The sequence below is a fragment of the Vitis riparia genome, chromosome 3 (genome assembly GCF_004353265.1).
Source record: "Vitis riparia cultivar Riparia Gloire de Montpellier isolate 1030 chromosome 3, EGFV_Vit.rip_1.0, whole genome shotgun sequence".
Classification (NCBI taxonomy): Eukaryota; Viridiplantae; Streptophyta; class Magnoliopsida; order Vitales; family Vitaceae; genus Vitis; species Vitis riparia.
Genome location: NC_048433.1, coordinates 7,203,576 through 7,215,850, shown reverse-complemented (window position 1 = coordinate 7,215,850; position 12,275 = coordinate 7,203,576). Strand labels below are relative to the sequence as shown.

At 31.9% G+C, this 12,275-nt stretch overlaps 1 protein-coding gene across 1 annotated transcript; it reads right to left on the bottom strand.

The window, feature by feature from the left end:
• Positions 1 to 285: 285 nt before the first annotated feature.
• On the bottom strand, positions 286 to 9,183 carry LOC117908966 (nucleobase-ascorbate transporter 4). Its single transcript, XM_034822834.1, has 14 exons — positions 8,821 to 9,183; positions 7,894 to 7,991; positions 7,623 to 7,799; positions 7,319 to 7,419; positions 7,150 to 7,225; positions 6,001 to 6,060; positions 5,608 to 5,792; positions 4,512 to 4,608; positions 3,999 to 4,085; positions 3,827 to 3,885; positions 3,281 to 3,372; positions 3,005 to 3,082; positions 903 to 1,063; positions 286 to 818 (listed from the first exon to the last, which is right to left on the bottom strand). Exons 1-14 carry the CDS (start codon positions 8,918 to 8,920, stop codon positions 600 to 602), a joined length of 1,590 nt encoding a protein of 529 aa, XP_034678725.1. The 5' UTR covers positions 8,921 to 9,183; the 3' UTR covers positions 286 to 599.
• Between the last annotated feature and the right edge of the window lie 3,092 nt (positions 9,184 to 12,275).

Genomic DNA, 12,275 nt, shown 5'->3' with positions numbered 1-12,275 from the left:
TGACTTAATATAACCTAATAATTTAGTATAATATAATTTAAAGTCTATTTAATTTACCAAATGTCCTCTTAATATCACAACTTAAAATTAAAAATAATTTTGGTAGATTCAATTAATGATTAATATAACTTAATGACTTAAATATAATTTAACTTAAAATCATTTTAAATCACTTTCAATTGAAACTTATTAAATTTTACGAAACGCAGTCTTAATTTGAGCAGTATTTAATCTGATACACTAACACATTGGCACTCATAAATCTATTTATCATAGAATTCAATATAGGTGACTCAAACTACACACTAGAATATTGCATTGATCATGTTCTCATCTATAATAATATTGTTGTATTTACATCAAATCCAACTCCTATATTCTAGAATCAGTAATGGCTTCCAAGGCCAATTACAGAACCAGTAATGGCTCATTCTCATCAATATGATTTTTCTCTCTTTCCTTTCAAATTCAAACTTGCAAAAACACAACTGCCAACAAAACTATAGTGCATGATTATTATAAATTTAAGGTGATGCTTCACATTTTCATTTCCCTGTTTTCTGAAGCACTCCATGGATGGCAAACTTGTAAGCTTGAAGTTATAATGAAGGAAAGTACTTGTTAAGGTTGCAGGGGAGCGAATAGAATTCTTCGCTCCTGGTATCTGTATGGAAACTCCTGAATTTTCCCCACCAGTGCCTACCGCTGTCTGCTCGAGTAGAGCTGTGGGCACGGTCCAGAGTGCAATCCAAGAAGAAAGCAACTATGGCTGCAACTGTTGCTGGGGATTGGAAAATCACTTGAACTATGTTGTTGAACTGCAGAGTAATGAGGATATCATCATAAGGTGTCAATAACAATGGTGAAGTCATAAGATGATTGAGTGATAAAGGCATACTCACTGAAATTGTACTGGTGTGAACAGGGCCATGACCGGTCACAAAGACATATTCTGTGAAGTATTGTGGTACTGAAAGACCCATGAAGAGAGAAAACCCTAGTATGAACTTTGACCTGAAGCTGTTCAGGTTACAGAACTGGAGGAGACTGAGACCGGCTGAAGCTGCTCAGACCATTGCATACCTTAATCAAAATTCATCTAATGCTATTTGTAGGATGTTCGAGAAAATAACATCAACAGATCCAATGTGCTAAAGATAATAGGAAACATGATTGTTCATTTTGGTCCTTTGTCAAATGAATTAACAAAGGTCTAGATTTTTTTCCACCGAGGTATTATTTAATCTTCAATCAGGAAGCAAGTTGACAATATATAAAGCATTTATACTAGTTTTCTGCTATAATCAACAATGTAAAAAAGACGGTTATTCCTTCAAATCAGATAATGAGAGGATTGGTCAATGGTGTTACACAAAGTTATGATAACATAGTATTAGTGTAAACAAACTCAACCAAGAAAGCACTTCTCTATCTGTAACATCCAGAACTTTGGCATCAACCACATCTTTTGAAAAACTATTCTTAATTTTAGACAGTCCAATCATAGCTGGAAAGCTTTTCCATACTTAGATCATGTATGCATACCAAAGATAGTAATGGTGCAAGGATTTGACACATATTTTCTGATGGAAAGGAGTCAACAATTCTTGGCAGTCTTCAGTCCTCCAGTTAGCCACACATGATGTAGCACATAGCATTTGTTCGATGAAGGTCCTAAATAAAGTGCTTTAGGATTCATTGCTAGATAAGTTCCCTGATTTGGTAAGGTAATAAATATGTGGATAAGGGTATGAAATATGCATGTGGGAATGAGCAAACAAGAATGAGTTCTTACAAGAGATCAGGGGGAAGAAGAGAGCTCAGGTGAGGTGGGTTTTATTTGTTGTTTTCTTGTACTAATGATTCACACTAGTTACTATGGCACATGGCACATCTATGTGGTTAAAGTACATTCCCATGTGTGAGGGATAGAATTTGATCATAATTGGGGAAAAGATTTTAGGTGGCTATTTTCTAAGTGGGAGGCACCAAATGGGCAATCTGCTTTAATAGAATACTATAGATTGCCATATTGACCATGCCCTCCAAGGGAATCTATCTACCTATTGGGTTCAACAAAACTAGTATAGTATTAAAGAAGCTAACATTCCAACCGGGGAAATGGGTTGTCAGGACACAAATGACAGAGGAAGGTAAACTTCATTATTATCTCAACCACTAATTTGAATGCACCATGGTTTTGATTATTTTAAATAATCTGCAAGCATGTTGATCAAAATTCAAAGCTACAACTTGCACATGATCATGATGAAAGCCAACTGAATTTTTGAACTTTGCCCATTGAATAGTTGGGAGCTTCAAGATGGTGCAAGTAAATTAAAGAAACTATAACAGGTTCAAGGGATGGATTTAGTAAGCTGTGATGACTGGTGTTAAGGGTTAATTTCTTTCAGCACACAGTCACTATCTGAGTTTTGACTTCAACGTTTAACTCATAAGAGCAGTTACATTACTCTTGGTTTTTGAATAATCAATTTGACTTTGTTTAGGAAAGGGATAATGATAATTGACACAGAAGAACTTGGCCAAAATGTAGAAAGAAAACTGGCAAATGAATGTCAAAATAGATGATGCTGATGCGAAGCATTAAGCAGCAAGATATTTAGTAGGTTCACTGACAGGGATCCAAAGCAAGATCTACGTTCCTATTGATTAGAAACTCCTGTTTTTTAATGGCCCTTCTTCCAGATTATTTTTCTAGGAAAATTACTTATATTTCATGAAGATATATATATTCAAACTTCATTAGGTTTGGCTAACTATATTGTTGAGAAAGGGATCAGATTTAATCCATCCACTCCCTCCTATTCTTGGCACATAATTACTTGCAGTTTAATTATCATCACACATTTTTTTAACAAAAATCAGGCATAAATTCTTTGAAAATTCCCTTGCATGACCAATTGAAACAATCATTACAGAAAATAAGCAGAACACAAATTTCAACCATAACCTTGACTAAGAATTGAAAAGGGACACATACCAACATAGGCAAAGAAGATGCAGTAGATAGCTGCTACAATTGGCAGGGGTATAGAAGCAAATAGAGCTCCAAATTTTCCTGTGCAGTAACATAGAATATGATACCATCAACTAATGAATAAAACCAAAAAATTAATGCCAAATTCCAATTTGCAATATATTAAAAGAGAAATGAAGAATTCTACAGGTGTTAAAGCAATAATATTAGATATCAATTGTCAATCAAACTAGAAACAAGAGAGTTTCTGGATCACCTTGTCTCTATGAAGTAACATACCTAATACAGAAAAGAAAAGCATAAACCCTGCTGAGATTTGAATTGCTCTCCGACTTCCAACTCGTGTCAATCCCAAAAGACCAGTGTTTTCACTGTAATTCAAAAATTTATATATAATAAGATCACTCATATATGCAACAAGATATATGCTTAGATTAGGATGTCCACCCTCTTGATAAATCCAACTGTGGCATTCATCTGGTTCCCATACAGAAAATTGAGAATCATGACACATTGGATGGGTTGTAGAAACTCCTCTACAACATTAATTAATATGACTAGTCCACAAATGCAATCTATGGAGCTGTCTTAGAACCCACTAATTCCTTTCTTTTCTATGAGCAGTTAAAAGAAATCAATAATTAAATTAGTTAAGACTTGACAGGTTGTAACATGGATTCCAGAATCAGAAGCTAGGGATACTATTCTGCAAGTTTATTATGCCAAAAAAGTTTAAGAGTTAAACAGAGGTCAGAATAGCAGACATCCTCTTTAAGGATCCTCCCACTAAAATGTGCAAATTTTCCAGCAGTTTAAATCCATTACACTGATGCAGTGGATCCGCTTACAGCACCAAACATGCCATCCAGAAAAATAGCGACTCCCTGAGAATCACCCAAAAAAAACAAAATGATCCAGTACCAATGTGTAAGTATGAAGCACATCAAATCACAAAAACATGTCTAGGACAGAGAGACATCAAAGAATTTATTTCTACCTGCCAGCCAATGCCACGGCTAAGAATAGAAGGTGGTATAGGTGTTGCACTACTATATCTTGATGCTGCAATAAATGTACCTGTAGACTGTAAAAAACAAAGAAAACTTTATCCTATAAGCAAATAAGTTAATATGGAATGTGAAGCAATGGTGCAAATTCAAGAAACTTAGCAAGGAATTGTGTAATGAATGAAAGCTCTCTCTCTCTCTCTCTCTCTCTTATATATATATATATATAAATCTGCATCTACTGCTTCTTTCTTATTTATAAATATAAGAATCCCAGAAAATTCAGCCATCTTTACATGGGTATTTCTCAAGACATCTTAACTAGGATATCCCTCTCATTTCAGGTACATGTAGAAAGAAAATATTAGAAAATACATCCAAATGTAAGACCAAACACTTGCTGTATCCTGAATTGCTTTTAGCAAAAAATAAAAACAGAAAACTCATTATATTAGGCAACCATCTAAGGACAAGGCTAAGGAAGTGCTCAAAACTAAACAAACCTCAACAACAGCAACAAAAGTTGCAGCCATCACTGCAAAAGCATTTCCAGCATGAAAAGTTGGACCCCCCCATTGAAATGGATATGGAAATCTTATCCTGCATGTGATGGAACAACAACGTCTTGATAGTGTTAGTGATCCACAAGTTTCTAATAGAGGTGAAAAATAAATAAACAGCTCCTATGTAGTTGAGTAAGCAGAGATTTATTAATAAAGGACAATAACAGAACAGGTCTTAAACCATGACTCCCATTTAACCTTAAAGAAGTGAAATAAAACAGTGCAAAGTTTATGGAAGCTTAAGAATTTTAAAATCAAAGCCTCCCAAGTATATAAGGCTTAATATTTACATTATATCAGCCTTTTCTGTTGCAGTGATAGCACTAAATCATGGAATTCTACACTAATTTATGGAATTTAAAAACCCTGATGATGACCAGCTAACATCTTAATCAACTCAGGCCATTCAATTGTGTGCTAAATCTTGACTGATCATAGTCTAAAAAAATAAAAAGTTACAATTGATTAATGAATATTGCTAATGTCACTAAAAACGCTGTTTTTCAACATCATTAATCAACACTTAACACATGTGCAAAAGGCCTAGCAGGATACAACCTTTTTCCCTTATCACAGCCAATGATAATACCATAAAATGATTAAAATAAATAAACAAATATGTAAAGACACGACAATTTTACAACTTCTATATTTCTCAATTGCTTCTAGTGTTGGTTATTGAACAAAAAATAACAATAAACAGCCCAAAATTTGAGGTAACATGCAAATACTGCTTGTTTTTCACATTGTTCTGTGCATTGAATAAAAAATTTCAAGTTCTTCATTTATCATGCAAAGTCAGTAGTCCACCCACCTTATGAGGTGCTTTTGAAATTTTAAGTACTTCAAATAACATATCATGAATTTTCTAGGCCTTGAGTCCATTACACATTGAAAACAAGATAGTGTTTGAAAGGGAAAATAAAAAATGAAAAATTTCCTTGATATAACATGTGAAAAATTATTTTGCAAACTGTACGGGTGCTAAGAATAAGTGATGCAATATATAGCACAGTCGTTGGTATTATGAACTCACCATGGAGCAGCAGCCATGAGCCCAGAACGATCAGTGCGGCAACTAAGCTGTGTGATTTGAGGTCTTCCATCATACGCACCAGCTACGGTAAGGACCTCTGCATATACCCATACCAATGCAACCGAGAATAGGACTGCAAATCGATCAAATATGGCTCTTTTTGATTTTGCCATAAGAGGGAGATACTGCAATGGCATTTGTTGCACACAATATCAGACATAACTAAGGGGAGTTTACATAAGATTTTTCCAGAGGGCATTGTAAATTACATTCCAAATGCATATAGAAACATCAGGAGAAAGATGAAAAATTAATGTATTGTTGCTTCATGAACAATGGAGAAAAAAAATTAAGATTAGCTGACAAAAAATAATAATTAAGAATGTTACTCACCTGAGAGAGAAAAACCAACAAAATTAACTGTGGAAGTCCAACTTCAATACAGTTTGCCAGCTACAAACCATCCACAAAAGAAACACACACAAAAGACCATCTTAGTAAACACATTAATATGATTCATGGAACAAAATGCAGCATCAAAATAAGGGGGGCTCAGTAGAAAATAGCAGTGTAGAAGTATTACATACCCATCTTCTAGACGTATCAACTGTGGATTTTAAAGATCAAATCAAGCAGACTTAATCTAATATGGGTCTTAAAACATGATATACATGTAGATTCTCTCTTTGTCCAGGCTTTCTAGCATGCTGGGAACAAAGGGAACCTGACCCAGCATTAAGTGAATCATATCTAATATATCTTCTATACCAAACTATTCTGTAGGTTCTCAGATTCCAGTCTGTCAAACACTCAAATGATAATACTTTAGTTCCAAAAGTTCATACAGAAGTAGGCAAGTCCTCAAGTCATTTCAGACTTTAGCTTTTAAGATCTATTACACAACTTAGTATGAATGGTGGTACTGAGAATGGCTTCTGGAGGCAAATATAAATAGCAACTATGTCCTTCCTCCAAATTGAAACAAACTTGTTTTCTGTAGTCAATTATCTCCCATCATTTTCCAATAAGACAAAGTACATGTAAAACTAGTTGAGAACCTTCCAGGAATTTCACCTTCGGTTTCACTGAATATGCATGTGAACCCATCTGGCTTGTCTAGTGGGAAAAACACATGGTGACCAATATCACCTCTCTTGAAAATAACAGAATTGTCAGATCATAAGACCTAAGCTATGCACGATAAAATGTACAAACAGGGTTTTGACATTTAATTTGAACCAAGATCAAAATATACACTTTGAATTTTAAAGTTCACCATATAGAATCTGACTCTCAAGAAAGAACCTAAAATCTAAGCTTCTTGGTTCTATTTTTGCTTCATCGCGGAAACCAAACTCATTATCAGTCCACACAGTACCAAATAAACACAATTAACTCCAGCAGCCACCACAGATTACAAAAAAAAAAAAAAAAAAGGAAAAAAGAACTAATAAATAAATAAAAGCAGTAGAATTGTCTTGATGAACAATCATTTGCATTTTGCATTATGCAATGGAGAAATGAAGAATTTAAAACTCTTACATTTGGGAAACCCAATTGGTAGAGCCCGAGTCCTGTAAGAGTTACAAGAGGCATTGCAGAAAGGGGGCTTAGAAACCTACATCGGCATACAATGAAAATGAGATTTTAATTGATATATAGTGTGTAACAACCAGCTCATGTCCAGAATGGAATCTGGGCAAAATCTCACCTTACAACAATTCTCCAAAATCCCAAGAAACCAGCGATCATGGGGAAAAGTGATGCAATAAGAAGTGCTCCTTGAATTCCTCTCATCGTTTCTTTAAACCTCTAAAATAAATCACTCATTCAGACAAGATAAGGCTAATAAGGACACAAATCCATCAAATGACATGTACAAAAACCATCTCAGCAAAAATCAGAGAAAGAAAAGAGCCAAACAAGGCCCATCTAAAGAAAATTCATTTCTTCTCTTGCCCATCCCACAAAAAAAAGAAATTGAAGCAAGGCCATGAAATATTTAGTATACCAACCTCATGAGGATCAGTGTGTGTGCTATATTTCGGGGCTAACACAATGGAATAAATGGGAATGATGAATGTGTAAGATGCCCCCATCACCACTGGAAGTCGAGTTCCAAACCAAGTCTGCAGCAATGTGTTTAATCCTGCTACAAAGAGTACAGTTTGTATCACCTCAGCCTTCTCCACCTGTTACATAGAAAGAATATAGCCCAACTGAAAATTTGAGAAAAAAAAAATGAGAAAGATGAAATTGTACACCAATCACCATCAATATTCTTACATTGCCACCACCCATTTTAGGAACAAAGATGCCCGTAATGATAATGGTAGTTCCAAGCATTACCAAGTAGTGCTGAAATCCCAGGAGGACGGCTTCAGCTGCATTCAGTTACAATAAATAAATAAATAATAAAATAAAAAAGCAGTTATTTGACATCTGAAATTGAGCAATACCAACTCAAAAGTATTATGATTCTGAGAAAAAGAAAAATCAGAATACATAAGAAAATTGTAAATTTTTAACATTTGCAGACAGATAGAATTACCAAGATGGAGCATGAAGCATCATTGGAAAATCAACAGATTGCTCAATCTAAATTGAACAGATTGATGCTCTACTTGGTTGCAGAGAAAATGGAACAGAAGCAAAGGAAACAGGAAATTCAATCTCAGATGAACTGACCCTTTTCATTATCCCAGATGAAAACACCATAAACCATTTAAACTTTAATTTTTATTTTTTATTTTTCCCTTTCTTTCCTTCTCTACACATTTTCCATCAACCAAACACACCCAAAAGGCAACAGAATCAACAGCACCCAATTCAAACACAGAGCCCAAAAAAAAAGAAGAAAAAAGGAAAAATCCGGAAAAGAAAATTTCAACGTAATTAAAAAACCAACAAAAAGTAAATTAAAAATTAATTTCAACCACTAATACCAAGTAGAAAAACCGCGGGAAAACCAGGCGCAGCAAAAGAGAAAAGACGTGAACAAAGCGACTCCAGGGAAATGAAGAAAAACAAAAGAAACAGAGAGATTTGAAGACAGAGAAACAGAGACTGGTAGAACATGTAATTTAGCGCAAAATCGACTCTATTATCATTCCCTGTTGGAACTTGGAAGAAGCATTGCAACTATATGTATATGTGTACAACATATATGGACACAGAGCAATATATACATAGAGGGAGAGAGAGAGGAAGTACCCCAATGAGGAGAGCTGGAGACGCAGAAATCGACGCCAGGGAGCTGATCCTTCACTGGATGCGGCTGCAGCACATCGGCCTTGACCGCTGCTCCCGTCATTTCTTCCTCTCTGTGGTATTGGGTCCGCACCTCAGGCTTCGTGGGTGGTTATTATAGAGCAAATGAGAGAGAGGTGGACGAAACAGAGAGCTTTTCAGAAGGAAAACGGGTACGAAATTGAAAGCGACGGGTAGGCGGTGACTGTTACGAACTTACGACCCTCTCTCCACCAAGTGCTACCAACACACACGCTTCAAAGAGAGAGAGATTGTGTATTCCTCTCAGAAACCACCTTGGCCTCACTTCCAATGTGACACTCTCTCTCTTTGCCTTTCTCTCTTTCTCTCTCTCCCTGTTCCTCAGACTGTCTGCTTGGCTCTCTACACATGGAAGGAATATTTGACTTCTAGCTCCAAGACTCATTCCAAATTAGAAATATTACTCCCTTTTCTTTTTAAATATTAAATATATATATCCCATTTTCATCTCAATTTATTTATTTATTTTTATTTTTTTATATCCACTTCAAACCAAATAAAAAAGAAAATTCTGTTTGAATTTAATCTCTCTTTTATACCCATAATTTTTTTGGTCTATTTTCCCATTATTTCAATAAATATAAATAAATAAATAAGATAAAGCAACTTTAGAATCTCTTTGATAATATTTTTAATCTTAAAAGTGTTTTCTTAAGAAAGATAGGGTGTTTTATAATTTGAAATTTTAAAATTTTGGAAAAGTTAAAAATACTTCAATATTGATGTATTTACGAATGATTTTATGAAAATTTTCTAATATTTTTAAATACTTACAAAAATTTTATAAATATTAAAATAATTATAAACACTTTTTAAAACTATTATCAAATGATTCTCTCTTTAAAAATACTGTTAAATGCACTCTTAAAACTCGTTTGATAATAGTTATAATAGAAGTGTTTTATTCTGCAACACTTTTGTTAAAAAATCTTTTATAAAAATTTAAAAAGGTGATTTTAATAATATTTTTGACAATATACAACATAAGTATAAAAACGTTTTTAATATTAAAAATTAAATCATTTAAAATTATCCTTCAACAAATATTTGTTATGTACTTTTTCTAAAATCATTATCAATTAAACCATCAAAAACATTTTCCTCATATGCTAAATACTAATCTATGAAAAAAAAAAATTCAATGGAGATAATATTGAAAAAAGTGTTATGAATCTAGAAAAAATCTTTTTGTGAAGGAATTATAATTGAATTTAAAATGTTATAAATTGATAGCTAGGAGGAGAAAGAAGAAGAAGCAAATATGGTATGATGGTTGGGCAACTCACCATGAATGATAGGAGCTTCTTGTTTGAAGTGGGTAGCCAATTCCCATCCAACCCATTGAATAATTGAACAAACAAAAGGGAAAATGTTGTGGAAATGTTCCAACTACAATTTCATTTCATATTCAACAAGCAAACCAAATTGCTTTTTGAAATCATTTCTAAATTCTTATAATTACAAAGTGCTTCCTTGAAACAGATGTTGCCTTGCAATGTCTCCTTCTTCTGTCTTTCCTTCGACAGTAACTTACAACAGTAAAGTCAAAATATATGATAGAAGAGACTTTTGGTTTTTTAGGCACTCAAACAAAGATGGGTTCAGTCATGATATAGGTGGATGGTTGGTGGGGCAAGTGTATCTTCTCTGAAGCTTCTTCTTAGTATATTTTTCTTTAATTTTTTTTTTCTTTTTGCGTAATTCTCATAATTTACCACCCACCTGGCATTTCTTTTTGCCTCGTTTGTTTTGCCTTCCACTCAAAACGTACTCGAACGGGGGTTACTTGCCATGGTGCACAACAGCCAAAAGTGGGGCAGGCCCATTCACAAAATTTTGAAATGAAGGAGCAATTTTGAGATGCCCAAAAATAGAAACTTCTTCATGGGATGGGTCACCCCATCCCATTTATTTAAATCGGATTTTTGATAAGAGTATCGCAATTTAAAAAAATAATTCTTAAACTACGATACGTAGTTTTTGTCAAATAAGAGAGAGAACGTTATTTTCTTTTAAAATCATCTCTTTAAAAAAATTTATATATAAAAAAATTGTCTTTTGAAAATATAATTTCTAAAATTTATTATTTTTTTTAAAGATATTTTAAAAAATAAAGGTTGGGAGAAGTCATTTGTTGAAGAGAGGATTTCCTCCAAAAAAAAAAAACATATTAAAAAAATTGTCTTTTGAAAATATAATTTCTAAAATTTATTTTTTTAAAATATTTAAAAAAAAAGGTTGGGAGAAGTCATATGTTGAAAATACGGTTTCCTCAAAAAAAAAAAAAAAAACTAAATTATTTGGGAGAAATTGTGTCCTCAAGAAACGATTTTCTCCAAAAAAAAAAATAATTAATGATATATTTTTAATAGTATAATTATTATAATTATAATTATAATTATTATATATATATATATTATAAAATTAATTAATTTTATTTACTGAATTTAATATATAAAAAAATTATAATTATTGAGATATTTAGCTATGATAATATTTATAAAAATATAAATTAAGTTTAATATTTAGATATTGATTTTTTTTTATTATTTCTTTGTTGATGGTTCATATGAACATGGTTATTGGTTTTTTGCATTCATGATAATAATTGATTTTTTATAATGGTTGATATTTTATTAATTGTTAGGATATTTGTTGGTTTTTTAGTATTTTTACATGAACAATATTATTGGTTTTCTTATAATCATGATAATAGGTGATTTAGGTTCTTTAATATTAAAAACATTTGATAATTAATGATTAACTTGGTGTTTATATTTATGATATTGTGTATTTGAATTTCAAGGCTTTTATTTGGATATATAGTTTTTGAAAAACTGATTTCCTAATTTTAATTTATTCTTTTTTATTTGATCGATTTTCTTGAAACTTATAACATTAAAAATTAAAAATAGATAAAAAATTTATATAACAAAATATTTTCTCAATATTTTTCTTAATAAAAAATAGTTAATCATTTCTAATTTTAAGTGTATTAAATTATTTTTAAAGAAATATTTTATTATTTTTTCAAATTACTTTAGTTGTTTATCATTTATAATTACTAAATAAAATATTTTAATATATAATGATCATTATTTCTTTTTAAATTGATTAATACTTAAAAAATTATATCTCTTAATGCTGAAAATTTTATTGAAAATTAATTTATTGAATAATAAATTAATTTATTTTTCTATATTTTATTCCTTTACAGTTAAATTTTAAATTAAAGATTAATATTTTTAACTTTAAAATTATATAATAAAATTAATTTAAAAATTAAAATAAAAAAATATTTATTTTGTAAATAATTATTTAATAAATTAATAACAAATTTGTTTTTTATAAACTCATTTTTCACATAAAATTGATAA

Bases quoted from the DNA above. Each gene is read 5' to 3' on its own strand.
- LOC117908966 (XM_034822834.1), bottom strand. From the start codon at position 8,920: ATGACGGGAGCAGCGGTCAAGGCCGATGTGCTGCAGCCGCATCCAGTG. The intron at 7,420-7,622 runs GTTGGTATACTA...GATTTATTTTAG, and splicing joins CACACACTGATCCTCATGAG to AGGTTTAAAGAAACGATGAG. The intron at 3,373-3,826 runs GTAATGGATTTA...TTTGAATTACAG, and splicing joins AGCGGATCCACTGCATCAGT to TGAAAACACTGGTCTTTTGG.